Consider the following 18582-nt stretch of genomic DNA (forward strand, 5'->3'; position numbering starts at 1 on the left):
ATTTGAGGATTTGGCAGGAGAGAAGCAGTCACATCACCAGGGTCCCTGTTGCCAGAGCACAGTGGCCTGAACTGGACACTTAAAAAACTGAAACAGGTGTTTGAAACCCTACTCTGGCTTCTGCATTTGATGCCAACCCCCTGAGAGGCTGGGGCTTTGCCAGGAGAACTCAGGGCGAATCAAATGTATGCTGGATTAGAGGCTTTTATGAGACTACAGCGCTAAGTGTGTGTTTTGTTTAAAGCAGGTTAAAAAACATTTTTATGTAGCAAATACTATTTTGTGAGGGGCAGGAGGCTATGTGCAGGTAAAAAGTCTTCCCTTACAGTTGCTTCTACCTTTCTACCTTTTATCCTTCAAGCTGTGCGTAATTGAGTCAGCATATTCCTTAGTAAAGTTAATCATTGCCAAAAACCCTTAGCCAGGTAGATTTGGTACCCTGTGTGTCAAACATGGGGCTACATTATGCCCTGTAAAATTATTTTATTTTGTTTGTTTGTTTGTGTTTTGGGTTTTTGTTGTTGTTGTTTTGTTTTATACAGTTCTGGCTGCCCTTGAACTTACTATGTAGACTAGACCATCCTTCAACAAACAGAGTTCTTCCTGCTCTGACTCTTGAGTGCTGGAATTAAGGATATACATCACCAGTCTTGACCCAATTCCTTATTTTTTTGGATACTTTTATTTTAGCTAAGCCTTAGGATTTAATTCTCATATACTAGCAGTTAAAGCAGGAAACTGAAAGTAGGGTCTGAATTTCTAAAGCTAGGTGACTTAATATAGTGTGTTCAGTCGAGTTGAAACCAATACAAATATAATCTTACTTCTTCTCTTCCTTTCCCTCCTTTTCTCCTCTCATCCCTTTTCCTTTCAACAGAATCTCCCTGTGCAGCTTTGGCTGACCTGGAACTCACAGAGACTCACCTGCCTCTGCCTGCCAAGTGCTAACTTTGTAATCTGCTTGCTTATGTTTTGTTTTGTTTTGTTTGTTTATTTTTCCAGACAGGATCTCTCTCTATATCTATCTGTCCTGGAACTCACAATGTAGACCAGGATCCGCCTGCCTCTGCCTGCCCAGTGCTTGAGTTAAAGGTGTGCATCACTGCATCCGACTATAATTTGTTTCTTCAAAGGCAGCTTCAACTGAAGATTTCAAAAGAAAGTTTCCAACTTTGAATCTTTATACTTGAGTAGGAGAGCCCAAGGAGAGAGGAATTTAGACTTTCCCTGCATGCCAACCTGGCCCCTCCACAAACTCTTGAGAGGCAAAGCATTTCTGAATTGAGTTCCACTTTTGTAGACATCCATTCCCTGAGTTGATACAGAACATATTCAGACATTCATGTTAGAGCTGGATACTGGGCCATATCATGTGGATGCTAGCCTTTTAACCCTTTCTTAGGCTAAGATGATCTCAACCTTATTTTTTTTTTCATTGAATTATTGTAAGCAAGGGTTTTTTTGGTTTTTTGTTTTTGTTTTTGTTTTTGTTTTTGTTTTTTTTGGATATATAGGTCTGTGAAATTTAACAGTGAATTTGTAACTGCTGCTACAGACAGGATATAAAATAGTTTAATAGATTTCCTCTGCCTTCCCTTCAGCCACTAATCTGTTGTCTTTAACATGGTTTTATCAATAAGCTCATATGAACAGAATCATGTTATACATTGAAACTGGCTTTATTCACTTACCATGATGCCGTTGGGATTTACATACGCTGATGTGTGTCAGTAGTTTGTCCCTGTTTACTGCTGAGTAACAGTCCATTCTGTAGTTTGTCCCTGTTTACTGCTGAGTAACAGTCCATTCTGTAGTTTGTCCCTGTTTACTGCTGAGTAACAGTCCATTCTGTAGTTTGTCCCTGTTTACTGCTGAGTAATAGTCCATTCTGTGTGTGTAGCATACCTTATCCACCCAGCAGGGAGACTTGAACTCTCCAGTTTACTACTAGAATTGCAATGAACATTTGATGTGGGTTTGTATTTGAAACAAGGTCTTGCCATGTAGCCCAGACTAGCTTGGATGAAACCTGGCATCCTCCTGTCTTAGCACTTTCGAGTGCTGGCATTACAAGCTTACTCTACCAACCTTTGCTTGATTATTTGTTATTGTTTTTCTTTACTACAGGGTCTCTTGTAACTATGGCTGGCTTCACACTTACTATGTAGCCAGAGATTAAATGAACTTCCTTCTTAAAATTATAAACTTTATATGTACAGGTATTTTGCCTGCATGCATATCTGTGCACCATGTTCATATAGTGCCCTTGGCATCCAGATGAGAGTGTCAGATCCCCTGGGATTGAAGTCATAGCTGCCGTGTGAGTGCTGGAAAAGCAACCTAGGGTCTCTGAAAGAATAGCCAGTGCATTCTCTTAACCACTGAGCAAGCAATAGCTTCAGCCCCAGTTACCTTGAACTTCTTATCCCCCTGCCTCTACTTCTTGAATAGGTGTTAGGATCACAAGTGTGCAACACACCACACCTTGTTTATGTGATGCTGAGGTTCAATCCCAGGGCTGCATGCATGGTCAGCAAGTGTTCTACCGACTGAGCTACATCCTCTACCCATATGTTTATGTGTAATTTATGCGTGATGTGCTTGTATAAACATGTATATTCATGTGTATGGGCACATGTGTATGTAGACCAGAGGCTGATGTCAGCTAAGGACAGCTTCTTCCATTGTTCTGTACCTCATATGTGAGGGCAGGTCTCTCACTGGGGCCAAGGCTAGCCAGCCAGCTTGGTCTGGGGATCCCATGTCGTTGACTCCTGAGTATTGTGACTACAGGCAGACTTCTGCTCTCGCCCATCAGGAAGTGCTAATGTTCTCAGGTCTTCACTCTTGCATAGGGGGTATTTTAGTAACTGAGCCATTTCTTTATCCTCTGTGTTTGTCTGTTTTTCATTTTGTGTTTGTTTGTTTGTTTTGAGACAGGGTCTTATGATGTAGCCCTGGAATTTACTATAGACTAGGCTGGTCCCAAACTTATAGACATTTGCTTGCCTCTGCCTCCCAAGTCCTGGGATTAAAAGAGAGACCACCACACCCAGTCGTTTTTTATTTTTGACCAATTTTAGTTTATGAATATTTACTTTGTTTGTTTGTTTGTTTGTTTGTTTGTTTGTTTCAAGATACGGTCTCTATGTAGCTTTGGCTGACCTTGAACTCACTATATAGACCAGCTGGTCTTGAACTCAGAAATTAAAAGCACAGATTGTGTTTTGATTTAATGTCTGAATTCACTTGACTTTTCCCCTATTCCTTTTTCTTTTTCTGAAAGATTTATGGATACGTAGTTTTTGGGTTTTTTTTTTTTTTTTTGGTTCTTTTTTTTTCGAGCTGGGGACCGAACCCAGGGCCTTGCGCTTCCTAGGCAAGCTCTACCACTGAGCTAAATCCCCAACCCCTGGATACATAGTTTTTAACTTGATCTTTCTGGTTTTTTAAGACAGGATCTTGTTATGTAGTTTGGCTGGCCTTAACCTGGCTATATAACCCATGCTGGTCTTGACCATGCAGCCTCTGCCTCCTAAGTGCTGGAACTCTAGCTGTAAATCATCACACTCAGTCCTTACCAAGGTCTCTGCTGAACTGGTATCTGCTGAAATGAAAGGTTTAGGTATTTTGTATTTGGTTGTTCTGTTCTGACATTTCTCATTGAGTTGTCTTTCTTTTTAAATTGATGCAACCCGGTTACCCCTACACAAACCTCCCATCCCATCCCCTCTCTCCCTCCTTCCCTTTGCCTCTAGGAGGATGCTCCTCTACCTACTCACCCACTCCTGCCTCACTGCTCTAGCATCCACCATCCACCTGTTGAGATGGGTGGGCGGCCCCATGCCTTAACCGTGCCTGTCTACTGGACTTGGTCTCTACAGGTTCTGTCTCTCCTTCCTTCAGTGTTCTGGCTAACGTCATCACCCTTGGGTCCTGGGAACCCCTTGCTGCCCTGGCATCTGAGACTTTTTAGTGGCTGCCCTCGTTCCCCACCCCTCACTGCTACATATTTCTATTCTGTAGCATGAGCTCCCCAGCTTTTTCTTTTTAAGTATTACTGGTACTCTAGATCTCTAGTCTTTATATTTCAATTTTAATGTACCCTTGTCTGCATTTACAAATAATCTGTTTTGGAATTTCAAAGAAATGCACTGACTATGCAGATGAGTTTGGGGAATGGCATCTCACACCACCCAACCTCCTACCCCCCAACCCCCACTCCCGTGCTGCTATGCCTTCCCATCTATGAACACTGCATGGCGGTCTATGTGTTCAGAGTCTTATTTCCTTACCAGTCGACTGTGGGGTCAGCATTCAGGTCTTTTGAGTGGTTTTTGAACTTACACTTAGCTATTAGACTTCCACTTAAATATTTGCTGCTTCTTTTTTTTTTTTTTTTAGTTTGTTTTTTTTCTAAAGATAGCATCTCACCATATAGTTCTGGCTATCTTACAAGTGTTGAGGCAGAAGGTATGCGCTACCACACCTGGCTCTAAGTTGTTTTTTTGTTTTGTTTTTTTTTCTCTTTTTTTTTCGGAGCTGGGGACCGAACCCAGGGCCTTGCATGTGCTAGGCAAGCACTCTACCACTGAGCTAAATCCCCAACCCTTGGCTCTAAGTTTTTATCTTGGAGTATTTAGTTAATTGTTAGCATGTAGAAACAAGGTCTAGTTTTGTTATTTTGCTCTCATATCCTGTCAACCATGCTCAACTTGCTTATTCTGAGAAATAGGGGGACGTGTGTGTGTGTCTATGTGTGTGTGTCTGTGTGTCTGTCTGTGTCCTAAAAGAGTTTTATTTCTTTGCTTTTAAATTACATTTTATATGCTTTTCTTGTTGCATAGGCCAGTACTTTTAGATCTATGAAAGTTGACAACTTGCTATTCTTACTTTTAGGCTGAATGCATTTGGAATTTACCCTACAGTATAGCAACTATGAGTTTTTTTTGTGGGTGTTAGTTCTGATAAATGGAGGTTATGTTTTGTCAGATACCTTTATCAGTTGACATGATGATGTATTTTTCTTCTTGAAGATGTTGATATGTTAAAGTGATTTCTGATACTAACTCTACCTTGCAATCTCAGGATAGCCTCAGTTAATCTTGGCATGGTGTTTTCCTGGAATATTGTTATATTGAATTAGCTAAACTTCTTAAATGAAAGGTCAGTGAAAGAAGCAAGAGTGATACTGTCTGTTCAGGGACCTAGACAACGTCCTGGAGACATTCAGGAAGCTCTGGATATGCTTCTGAGGGAGAATACAGATTCAGTTATCAAATGAGAGACGAAGTAGTATCCTTTTAACATGCCACATTCCTCATCTGCCAAATGAAGTAGTTACTCTATGGCTGCTAAGATATGTTCATTCCAGTATTTTATTCTGTAAATCATGGCTTCATAGGAACTTAGCAAGTAGAAAAACAGAAGGGGTAGATTTTATTTGTTTAGTTGGTTTTGGTTTTCTAGACAGAGTTTCTCTATGTAGCCCTGGCTGTCCTAGAGCTTACCTTGTAGACCCTGTTTCCCAAGTGCTGGGATTAAAGGCATGAGCTTTTACCACCACCGCCACCACTGGCGATTTTAATTTTTTTAATGAGCCCACCAGGAATCTTCACTGTCACCCAACTCCATCACTTTCCACAAGAAAAAAAAGATTCATGATGTATACATACAGATAACTTTCCCAAAGAAGCTTTTCCTTCATGGAAGTGGAGGTTTTAAGCTCCATATTCAGCTACTGATGGCCACGGGCACCAGAGAAGCTCTAGCAGGGGCACCTTCTGGTTGTGCAGGACAGGGCATCTGGGAGAACTTTACTAACTTAAAGGTTACGTCTTTGTACATGTGCAATTAATAGACAGACTAGAACATGAACAATTAATCCCAGTGCATTGTGCAGATGTACTTCCAAAGTATCTGCTAACATTATTAATTATGACATTAAAATTATATTTTTAAAAATATAAACTTGGTTTGGTTTAAGACAGGATTTCCCTGTGTAGTTCAAAATACAAAATCACTCCTTAGCTAGGATTATAGACATAAACCATCATACCCAGCTTATTACCAAATGCTAATCTGTCACATTGTTAATACCATCTCTCAATTTCTGTCTTTCTCATTGTATATCAAGCCTATATTGGTTTATAATATTCTAGAAAAAATTATAATTTTTAATTCACATTCTAGAAAATATTCCAAATCCTAGAATATTATAGGAAAACTAGACCCTAAATTATTTTACCGGATGGAGTGATTTGTACAATGACACAAGCCAATTAGTGTTATATCTGAGTAGGACTTAACCCTAAGTTCTGCAACTTAGTAGCTGTGTCATTTTGGTTATTTAACTTCTCTAAGTGTCTCATTTTATCAAATGAGTGAATTAAGACAGATGTGGTGGTGTAAACCTTTAATTCTAGCACTCAGGAGGAATTAGAGGCCAACCTGGTCTAAATAGCATATACCAAGCCAGCCAAGGATTTATAATGAGATTATCTTAGAAAACATTTCAAATTCATGAGGCTGGAAAGGTGGCTCAGTGGTTACGGGTACTTGCTGCTCTTCCAGGGGACTGAAGACATCCAAGTCAGGCAGCTTAGAACAACCCGGATCTCCAGCTCCATGGGATCTGAGGCTTTCTTCTGTCCTCTGTGGGCATATATACATATACTCACACATAAACAAAAACAAAAATATGTATTTTTAAAGATTTATTTATGTATTATGTATAAGTACACTGTAGCTGTCTTCAGACACACCAGAAGAGGGCATCAGATCCCATTACAGATGGTTGTGAGCCACCATGTGGTTGCAGAAATTTGAACTCAGGACCTCTGGAAGAGCAGTCAGTGCTCTTAACCACTGAACCATCTCTCCAGCCTGTATTTTTTTAAACACACAAACATACACAGATTTAGGAAAGGTAGAAAGTGCTACTTTAAAAAAAATGTTCATTTTGTTTTGTTTTTTCAAGACAGGATTTCTCTGTGTTGTTCTGGCTGTCCTGGTGAGAGGCCAAACCTGCTCCATCTTGGGACAGGCTTCTACCTTAAGAGAAATGTCACCTGCGCTGAACCCAGGCTGTACCCAAGTATCAGGAAGGACCCCACGCTTGTCCTTGGCCCACACCCCAGAGTTACTCCCTAGCTCCTTCCTAGCAACTGTCAATCAAATGGTCTGCTTGTTTCAAATGTACTTTCAGACTGCTTGTGGTTGTTCAGGGCTTTGCTTCAGAACACCCACCTGTCGGTTTACAGTAGTCATACAACTAGATGCTTGCCAGGCCGAAACCTTCTCGCTTGCTTGCCGTTTCCTATAAAGCCTTGTCCTGCCGAAAGCTCAGAGCTGCATCCTCCTGTTCTACTGCATTAGAGACAGTGGTATGACCCAAGCTCCAGCTTGTAAATGAAGACCCTGGTGCAGTGGCATCAGAGTCGGCTCCTGGGTGATCTTTTGGGGTACATGAGCACTTTCTGGCACAACACTGGAACTCACTCTGTAAATCAGGCTGGACTTGAACTTGGAGATCTATCTGCTTCTGCCTCCTAAATATTGAGACTAAGGGCATGCTCCACGACCATCCTACTAATAGCAATTTTTTTTAATTACTTACTGATTTCTTTATTTTGTTTTTGTTTTTGTTTTTGTTTTTGTTTTTGTTTTTTTTCTGTGTAGCCCTGGAGTGACCTAGAACTTGCTCTGTAGACCAGGCTGGCCTCCTGAGTGCTGGGATTAAAGGTGTACACTACCGCTGCCCAATGTTTTTTTTTTTTTTTAATTTACTTAAAAGTTAAAATAAACAAGCTATTTAACAGTAGAGAACTTTGGACTAGGACTCTAGGGCTAAAAAACCCTAAATAATAAGATCTTATTGTACTTATCGTACACTTTATTTCATGTATTATGCCCTGTATATATGCAAAGTGGGAAAAGGGGTACAAGTTGCCTATCATATAATACATAGTGGTTTTTTAATGAATGTTAGCTGGTATTTAATTTTGTGTTTGTTGTTTTATTATATAGGGTTTTATTATGCAGTTCATTGGTCCTGAACTCCATATTTTTATGTCTCATCCAGAGCCCTGGGATTTCAGACTTCTAGTTCTTAAGAGGAATAGAAGTTAAAGATAAATTCCAAGATACCAGATAACTTATGGCTCTTTTAATTCCTATCCAATCCAAGGTATACATATATCAGAGATAGGAACTGGGTTTTTTGTTTCTTTTCTAGATCATTAGTCTTGGGAAATATTGATTTCTTACTGCTTGGCAGGATTGTACTTATTGTGAGGGCTATGTCTAGTGCTCCAGAGCTGTTGATGGCACCTTCTTGATTGGACTGCTCATGGCCTTTTTAGAAGAGAGAAAGATAGTAAGAACAGCCACTATTATACTTAGCCAATAACCTCATTTTTTTCTCTTTGTAATCTTCATTTTTGTAGATAAAAAAATGAAACTAAGAAGAATAAGGAGACATACTGTTAAGATCATAAAACTAATGAGTGTCAAAAGCTGTAGTTAAATCTTGGTCCATCTGACTCCAAAAGCTATCTATGCCACTTAGTCATTCACTTTATTGCCTACTATGAAACTACGGCAGAAAGAAAGGTTTCTGGTGGTCTGCTTTCAAGATTGGCCCTCCTGAAGACTAGATTTACTTGGATATTTTTTAGAGTCCTTCAGAAGAAAAGTATCGTGATGCTGCTCATAGTAGGCATACTGAATAATTTCACAACCAAGGAGATACGTGACACCATAGAGGAGCAGCCAGAATTCCAGCCCTGGAAAGTTGCAACCTTAAGGCACAAACAGTCCAGTAAACAAAGAATGTGGATTAGGTGTAGGGTTCTCTGAAGGTGACTGGTGCATGTTCTTGGATTGGAGAAACAGTTTTAAGGAGGGAAATCCAAGCCCTGCTGGTGAAAGAAGTTGTGGGGTTCTCTTAAAATCAACTACAGTTTCAATTTCTGACTAGTCAAGGCCACAAATTGTAGAGTCTCAAAGGTCAGATTAGCCTAGGGCAGAAGGCAAACTTCTTGAGGTGACTTATTATATTGTTCTTATAACTTGCTCAGCACAGTGAACAGGAAGCTTGACTACCTGTATTAGGACATTAAAACAGAGAAGTCACACTTTGCCCCTAGTATAAATCTGAGAATCCACCCGTGTCCACCAACTCTGTCTTCTCAAATAATTGGTGACCTGACCAAAGGGGAGATGAATCTGACACTGTTTTCTCAGGTCAGAGCATGTGGCTTCAAGCATTGCCCTCCGACAAAAGAGGACACTCCTAGCCTGCTCTTCTGGTGCACACTGCCCTCCCAGGAAGGGTGTTCTCAGCTGCAGTAGCTTTTTCTCATTTGGCCAGCATCAGGCTGACACATTCCTGAACCAAAATGCACACATAAGCTGCTTTCCCTGGTCGTGAAGCTCTTCACTCCTGAGTGACTCTTATCAGGGGCAGTTAGGCATTCTCAATTGGATTACGCTGACAAGGAAAAGGCCTGGGGTATGTTATTTCAACACCATTTAGCTTCAGAAATGCCTGTCTCGACCCTTTTGCCCTCAGAGTCTACTTCTCTCTTCTTGCTTTCTATAGGGTCATCTGCCTGCCTTCATCATAGCTCTTCATCCTACAAATATTGACCTAGGTTTCTAGAGGCAGGATCATTCACAGATGAATCACACTGAAGAAACCTGTAAACCATCCCACGATAGAGACAGAAGTTGCTCATTTAACCTTCTCGACATGTCTATATCTGGAGGCATATGGCAGAATTATTTGAGCACAACTCCTGTTTAGTTTTTCTGTCTCTCCTGGCACATTCAAACTTAGCAGGGATTGTTAGGTCACCATATTCTACTTTTCTCACTGTGATTTTTTTTTTTTCAAGATTATATTTCTTCTGAAAGTCAGAGCTTGAGAATAGTCTACAAATGAAATTTCTGGGGTGCTGGAAGTTTAGTAGTTAGGAGCTATGAGGTTTTTAGTCACCAGGGGACATAAAGAGTAGTGGTCCAAGCCTAGTAGACTGTCTTAAAAAAGAGGTGGGGGTTGGGGATTTAGCTCAGTGGTAGGCGCTTGCCTAGCAAGCACAAGGCCCTGGGTTCGGGTCCCCAGCTAAAAAAAAAAAAAAAAAAAAAAAAAAAAAAAAAAAGAGGTGTGGGGACAGGCACCAGGCAGTGGTGACATATTCCTTTAATCTCAGCCCTGGGAAGCAGAGGAGGTGAATCTCTGTGAGCTTGGCCTATAGAGTGAGTTCCAGGACAGCCAGGGCTACACAGAGAACCTGTTTCAAAACAGAGTTGTGTTCCAACCTGGGCATGATGACATGTGCCTGTGATGCAGGAGGCTGAAATAGCAGGTTGCCATGAGATCCAGGCCAGCAAGTATACCAACCTGGATGACATAACATTCAAAAAAGAAAAATTTTGGTCCACTTTAACATTCAGGGCTCTAAGACAGGAGACATAAGCTGGACCCTACCTTGTGGTGGTACATAACAAGTGTAAGGCCAGCCTGAGCTGTACAGGACAACCCTGTCTTCAGGATCTGTGCCGCTGAAGCAAGCACAAGAGCAGCTCTATCTTTCAAAAGAAACAAAACAAAACCAAAAAAAAAAAGAAAAGAAAAAAAAAGAAAAGAAAAGAAAAAACCAATACATAACTATAAAGGAGGAGCCATATGCTGTCTTTACCTCTGGTCATTAACTTTACGATTATCCAGACCTGTGAATGGTCAAGTGGATGGCGTATAGACTGGGTTTTAGAAACAGTTGATTCCAGAAAAAAAAATGCCAAAGTCATCTTCCACTAACCTGTAATTCCTAATCCTAAACTGATGGAGCAAACCTAGGCAGGCCTTGCAACCTTGCCGTATTCTATAAGAGACATGAAATAAAGAAATGCACTAGGCCAAGTCTAGGTTCCAGTACTAACCCTGTGACCTTGTGCAAATGTTTCACTTTTCTGATCCATAGTGTCTTCATCTACAGGGATTTTTCCAATGAAGGCAGGAGGAATTTTTTTTTTTTTTAAAGATTTATTTGTTTATTATTTATGTGAGTACACTGTAGCTGTCTTCAGACACATCAGAAGAGGGCATCAGGTCTCATTACAGATGGTTGTGAACCACCATGTGGTTGCTGGGAATTGAACTCAGGACCTCTGGAAGAGCAGTCAGTGCTCTTAACCACTGAGCCATCTCTCCAGCCCAGGAGGAGTTTTTTTAATGGCTCCTTAAAGAGCTAAAACTTAAGATTATAAATGCCAAGTGAAGTATAATTTTTGAGTAAATGCACACAACTCTAACAAAGTCAGCTGCAGGAGACAGCAGGCCCCATTTAGGTTCTGACAGTGGCCTGTTGCTTTGTTTTTTCTCCCAGCTCTTACCTACTAGTTTGCCTAGCATATGTCCACTTTTCAGTCCGTTGCTTGTGGTGCTGTGGACTTGGGAGGAGGACACAGGAGAGCTGGTGATGATCTTTGGTATTATGATTTAGGAGTGAAACCATGGGGCTGGAGAGATAACTTAGTGGTTAAGGACACTTGCTCTTTCAGAGGACCCAAGCTTGGCTCTCACCAGTCACATCAGGCAGCTCACAACTGTCTGTAATTCCAGTTCCACTTGCTCCCAATACCTTTGGCCTAGAAGACACCTGTACTCACTTATACATACTCACACGTAGCCAAACATACCTACACATAATTAATAATAATAAGATAGGCATCTGTCTTTAATCCCAGCATTTGGGAGTCAGAGGCAGGTGATCTCTGTGCATTTGAGGCTAGCCTGGTCTACAGAATGAGTTCCAGGAAAGCCAGGACTACATAGAGAAACCCTGTCTTGAAAAAGAAAAAATAATATTTTTTTTTAAGAGTGAACATAGCCAGGTAGTAGTGGTGGTACATGCTGGTTCTCTATGAATTCGAAGCCAGTCAGTCTATAGAGTAAATTCCAGGACAGCCAGAGCTACATAGAGAAATCTTGTCTCAAAAAGCCAAAAAAAAAAAAAAAAAAAAAAAAAAATCGCGAAGCCACGTGTGATGGAGTACGTCTGTATCTCAGCACCCTGGAGGCAGAGGCACGCAGCTCTCTATGAGTCTGAGAGCTGGCCTGCGCCATAGAGGGTCCAGAACTACATAGGGCTACAAAGAAACTCTTTCTCAAAAAAATATGTAATGATTAATTTTTTATTAAATTAAAATTTAAAAAATATTTCAGGGGGGCTGGGGATTTAGCTCAGTGGTAGAGCGTTTACCTAGGAAGCGCAAGGCCCTGGGTTCGGTCCCCAGCTCCAAAAAAAAGAACCAAAAAAAAAAAAAAAAAATATTTCAGGGCTGGAGATATGGCTCAGCAGTTAAGAGAGCATGAGCATCAGGCACACATATGGTATACAGACATACATGCAGACAAATACTCACAAATATAAAATAGAAACAAATCAATTTTTCAACAAAAAAAATAAAAGAAAGGCAAGTTAGGGGCTTGCCCTCAGACCTACACACATACACACACAGAATAAGTGAATAAATTAATTTTTCAAATAAAAATTTTAAAGATTTATGCGTATGTATTTGCTTGGGTGTAAATGCCACCTGCCACTGTGTGCAGGTGCCCATAGCGGCCAGAGATGCTATCAGAACCCCAGGAATTGGAGTTACATCTCTCACGCCTCCAAGACAAACTTTTTCATAAAGTAAAATTAAAAATGTTTTGGAAGATATTCACATTTTAATCTGTCAACTGGCCCAACTTGGGTTTTGTTTTTAAACATTTTTGTTACTTTAGGAATTCTACTTTTTAATTAATATAATTGATTGATTGATTGGTACTGGGAATCGAAGCCAGGACCTTGCAGGTATTAGGCAAGGACTCTTCCACTGAGCTGCATCACCAGCCTTAGCTCACTCATTGTTGGGACAGAGTCTCACTAAATTCCCCTGGCTAGTCTTGAACTCCATTTGTAGCTCAACCAGGCTTTGCGTATATAAACCTCTTATCTCTGTCTCTTAAGTGACATCGATTATAGGCGTGAGCCATCACAACCATCTCCAATTTGGTTGAGTGGATAGACTCTGATTAAACACAAGTGATTCCTCAACTTGCACATTGAAGGGTTAATGTCCAAAGGTATGGGGATTAGAAATCATAAATATATATTTCCTCTGTCATTGATAATTTACAGGCCATGCTCACGAGTCCCCAGAAATGATAGAGTCAGAAATGACATAAAAACTCATCCTTCATAGATATCTGCCACAAAAAGTCTCAAGATAACCAGTGAAGAAAAGGGCTCTTGTGTGCACTCTGTGGCTGGACCACCTTGTCAGACAAAGCTTCAACCATCATTCTGTCCTTGCAGCATAACTTTCCCTATGGGGAGATTAGAGGATGTGAAACAAAGTCCAATCATACATGGGCCAACAACAGACTGCTTTTGGTAAACCTCTGTGCTTGAAGTACTTGTATGATTTTCTGCACTTAAGTAGGGTTACCCAGTCCTGCTTGAGATCACATTTAACTTCCCTTTAAAGAGGTAAAACATGCTGGAGAGATGGCTCTGTGGTTAGGAGTACTTGTTTCTCTTGCAGAAGACCCAGGTTCAGTTTCCATAACCCACATAATAGATCAAAGCCATCTGTAATTCCCTCTTCAGACCTCTGAGGGCACTAGGCTCACACATGGCACACAGTCATACATGTAGGCAAAACACTCATACATAAAAATGAGATTAACCTTAAAAAATTAAAAAGATAAGACAAGAGCTTAAGGGCAGGAAAGGAAACAAGGAAAACTCTTTCTGTCTGTCGGTGCAGTGCATAAATCCTGATTGGGACAGCAGTAGTGGTTGGCTCACTGAGGGCACCTCTGCTAGATGACAAGGGCAGCTGGCTACTAGAGGTACTACCTGTCACTTCATGCAAGTCCTGTTCCACTGTCTGGGAAAAGAACTTCAATGCCTTTGACACCAACAGTAAACTACATGGGTCATTAAATATTTTTCAAGATAATTTTGGTGTTGTATATCCTATAATCTGAGCTTCAGGAGGTTGAAAAAGAAGGATCCACTGAGCCCAGGAGTTTGAGACCAGCCTAGGCAACATTAGTGAGACAGGTCATACTTACACCACTTTCTTCTCTCAGTAACTAAGACACAATACCACCGCTTCCATGTTTCTCTAAGAAGTAAGGGAAGACTTCCATAGAGTATGATACCCAAGGTCATACAATAAAGGAAAACAGAATTTGAATGTAGGTCTTGTTAACTCCAAAGCCAGAGTGCATAAACACTGTATTCTTTAAAAGTATACCAAAGTATTTCTTTCTCTTTAAGGAACAATTTTTAAGGGATTTATTTGTTTTTATTTAATGTACATTGATGTTTTGCCTCCATGTCTGACTATGTTTGGGTGCCAGGGAACTGGAGTTACAGTTGTGACCTGCTTTGTGAATGATGGGAATTGAACCCAGATCCCCTAAAAGAACAGACAGTGCTCCTAACTGCTGAGCCATCTCTCCAACCCCAGTACCAAATTCTTTCTATAGGGTGACTAAGTATGACTAAAATAACAAATAAAATTTTATAGCTCAACTATCCTAGGATTTAGTTTCTTCTGTTCCTCTTCTACCAGTGGCTATACACTGTTATTGATTGGAGTACTGCCCTCTAAATTAAGCCTTAGGTTTGTCCAGATTCGCTCCTAATCCAGGAGGGAGAGCAAGGCCCCTTTAACAAGGCCAGCAGTCTAAATGAGGCCCATAGGGACTGTCCTCAAATATCGGCTTGAGGACAGACTGAGCCATCTTCCTCCCTGGAGCACAAGTTTGATGTGTGAGCTTTAAACACTAGTTTTTTTTTTTTTTTTTTTTCTTCTAGAGGGAACAAGTGAGCAATTGGTGTGTAACATGCAGGCAGGCTAAAGCTGTAGTCCTTACTCTGCATGCACTATTACCACCAAGCGTAGACTCAGGCAGGCAGCTTCAAAGCCCAGGAGAAATTAACAACGTGTGTTGTCCTACTTTATAGCTGGTGTGCCCCAGCTTTATGCAGCTGTTATACTTGGAGCAGCTTTTCAGTCAAAATTCCTCTTATCTAGTAAAAAGTTTCACTCGTCAATCAGAGCAAGAAGAGAAGATACTTTATAAGTTTATTATTAATTACTACCCTGTTTGGTATCTACAGAGGACTTAAATAGGAAATACAAAAAGAAAACTCCAAACTGATATTAGCAAAATCTCTAGTTAATGAACGAGCCTGAGAGGTCAGCAGCCAAAGCCAAGAACTAGAATATCAGGACTACTGAGCAACCTCTCCTCATCCATTAAGCTTGGAAAATCCCGCTTACTCCCTTCTCTTCAACAACCAGAAATGTTACTACAGCAGAGCATCAGGAGTTCTTAGACCAATATGGAGGAGTTTTGAGTGCTTCTACTCCCCTCATGCAAGAACTTGTGATAAAGGGACATTTCCATTTTACCTATGGGGAAACAAAAGCACCCAAACTGTAATCCTGAGCTTACACATGTATGTGAGGAAATGGTAAACACAGATACAATCCATAAAATAAATATTGATAATTGGGTTCCAGAGGATGGTGGCAGTACACACCTTTAACTCCAACATGGGGCTCTGAGTGAGTTTGAGACTAGTCTAGTCTACAGAGAGAATTCTAGAATAGTCAGGGTTATACAGAGAAACCCTGCTTAAAATAAATAAATATGAAGAAAATATGTCTGCTGTATAGATATGTAAAGAATGGAAATAATTGTATCATCAGTAAAGACTGGAATTCAAATGAGATAAAGTTTCTAGAGCAGCGGTGCTCAGTCTTCCCAGCACCTCCACCCTTTAAAAATACAGTTCAGTTCTGCATGCTATGCTGACCGCTAGCCACAGAACTATTTCTGTGTTACTTTATAACTGTGCTGCTGTTATGAATCGTAATATGAATATCTGTGTTTTCTAATGTTCCTAGGCAACCCCTGTGAAAGGGTTGTTCTACCTGTCAAGGGGTCACGACCTCGAGGTTGAGAACCGTTGCTCTAAACGGACAGTGGGAGAACTGGAGAACCTGATGCCCTCAGCCAGTGGAGGAGTAAAGACTATAGAACATGCATGGAGAATAGAATAATGTTTAGCAGTAAATAGAGACAAACCACGTATGCAACAGCTGGGATAAATATCTCATGGATATCAAACATGGTCGTGTTTTAGATGACTTGGTCTGTCGACCAAGTAAACATGGTACCTTTGTGTTTCTAGAGTAGCAAGAGAAGATGATTTTAATTTTCGATTTTACCCAGGTCTTGTGCTTGTGTAGCCATTTCCCCATCTAATTGTACATTTTCTTAAATATATTAAATGCTATATATTTCACCCTTTCTAAATATATCCTCTCTACCTTAATGTCTATTAATGTACGTGTGCCTGGTCACACACACATTTCTCTTTAATTTATCTGTAAGTCATCAATCTCTAGGTGGACCCAGTAGGGAATGAGAAGCAGATTTTGTACAGCTGATGTGATCACTCTACAGACAGCCTTGGAAAATACTACCCAATCTGCCAGTTAATTAAAGTGTTAATCTGAGAAGCAGCCGGCCCAGAAAATGTTTACTCAGAGGAAAGGTAGGGACTGAGTAAGGAGGCCCTATATTTGCATGAAAATGAAGGTTCATAAGGATGAGCACACACACACACACACACACACACACACACACACACACACACACACACACACACACACACACTACCTTCACTCCCCTCAGTCTCTAAGGTAGGATAGCCTTGATCATATCCCTAAAAGATTCTGGCCTGTTTAGGAATACTAAAAGGAAACTAGCTCTGAAAGCTCAAACCACAGTAGAGTATAAGGAAGCGAATTTAACCCTCAGCAAAGTCAAGTAGGCAGGAAGTCCAGAGTAGTGCTTGACCTGGAATGAAATCTGCTGCAGTAGAAGTATGTGCTGGCAGTGAGGTAGGGTAGATATGTGTTTTGGGAACTATAGAACCATGTAGATCCCAACTTTGAGTATTGTGTGATTTAAGGCCAATCACTGTCTTATCTAAACCATACTTTTCTCAAAGCCTGTGATGCTCCTTCATGTCAGGACAGTTAGCATACTATGTGCTCTGGGAAAGAAGGAAGGAAGGGAGGGAGAGATGGAGGGAGGGAGGGAGGGGGGGAGGGAAGGAAGAAGGAAGGAAGGAGAGAGAGAGAGTGGTTAGGACTTTCCAAGATTACAAACTGTCACTGTAACTGGAGGCTGTTTCGCCTTTTGCTTATTTCAGGCTTCCTTTTCATTGGGGGACTAAAACCAGGTTTTCCTCACTCCCGGGAATTTCTTTAGTTATATTATCTGTAACAAGGTAAAGCTCACCTGTGTGTCACTGAAGAAATGATGAAATGGATATAGAAAATTAACTCATGCTATTTGGTTATATTAAGTAAGTATTATTAGTTTCTTTCCTTTTTTTATTTTGTTGTGTTTTTGAAACAGTGGACTGCTGTGTAGCGCTGGCTGGCCTGAAACTTGCTTTGTAACTGAGGCTTCCTTCAAACATGTAATGATTTTCCTACTTCTGCCTCCTGAAAACTGGGATTAGAATATGAATCATCCAAGCTTAAGAGATGCCACCAAAGGGGAAAAGTGGTTCTGGAAAAGGAGGGAAAGGAAGTACAGCCCCTGGGGGTGACAATGCTGACAAGTCTCAGGGTCCTAAAGGTGGTGGCAATTCAGTAAAGATCAGACACATTCTGTGTGGAAAAACATGGGAAAATCATGGAAGCTATGGAAAAGTTTAAGTCTGGGATGAGATTCAGTGAAGTGGCCACACAATATAGTGAAGATAAAGCCAGACAAGGGGGTGACTTGGGTTGGATGACCAGAGGATCCATGGTGGGACCATTTCAAGAAGCAGCCTTTGCCTTGCCTGTAAGTGAGATGGATAAGCCTGTGTTTACAGACCCACAGGTAAGACAACATTTGGATATCATATTATTATGGTTGAAGGAAGAAAATAAATCACATGAAAGACTGAAAAAAAAAAAAGAATGTGAGTTGTCACACCTGATGCCCGACTCTTGCTAATGTTTTTGATTATGCTCAAGTGCTGAGAATGTAGCTCACTGGAAAATAGTTGCATAGCATATGCAGTGTCCTGGACTCAATCTCATGCATACACACAGCAGTAATGACACAGTATTCCTTATGACAGAAAACTCACCATTCTAATAATCCTTTATTTTAGGGGGAAGAAGCTTGACCCAAACAAAAAGACCTCTAACTTCATTCAACAGACAAAAATGAACTCTCGCCAGGATTTTTTTGTTAGTGTCTTTTCATTTTTGATTTGTGTGTGTTTGTTTTTCTTGCAGAACTCTCAGAGATTGAGCCAAATGTATTCCTTCGTCCATTTCTGGAAGTCATTCGCTCTGAAGACACCACTGGTCCTATCACCGGCCTGGCACTCACCTCTGTCAACAAGTTCCTGTCCTGTGCACTCATAGGTGAGCGCTTAGGCTTTGTGATGCCTGCAGCATTCCATGTCCTGCTGCACAGGCCTTAAACCA

The 18582-nt window shown here is 40.8% G+C and overlaps 1 protein-coding gene and 1 pseudogene across 5 annotated transcripts in view; both read left to right on the forward strand.

Moving 5' to 3' along the window:
• The window catches only part of Gbf1 (golgi brefeldin A resistant guanine nucleotide exchange factor 1), a 128918-nt gene that overhangs the window by 70303 nt on the left and 40033 nt on the right, over window positions 1-18582 (forward strand). For all 5 annotated transcript variants that reach the window (XM_032892106.1, XM_032892102.1, XM_032892104.1 and 2 more), the window contains one exon: window positions 18388-18519. In XM_032892106.1, coding sequence (XP_032747997.1) covers window positions 18388-18519 — 132 coding nt within the window. The remainder of the gene's footprint in view (window positions 1-18387; window positions 18520-18582) is intronic.
• LOC116891240 lies at window positions 17229-18379 on the forward strand (annotated as a pseudogene).

This window comes from Rattus rattus, chromosome 2 (genome assembly GCF_011064425.1).
Source record: "Rattus rattus isolate New Zealand chromosome 2, Rrattus_CSIRO_v1, whole genome shotgun sequence".
Taxonomy (NCBI): domain Eukaryota; kingdom Metazoa; phylum Chordata; class Mammalia; order Rodentia; family Muridae; genus Rattus; species Rattus rattus.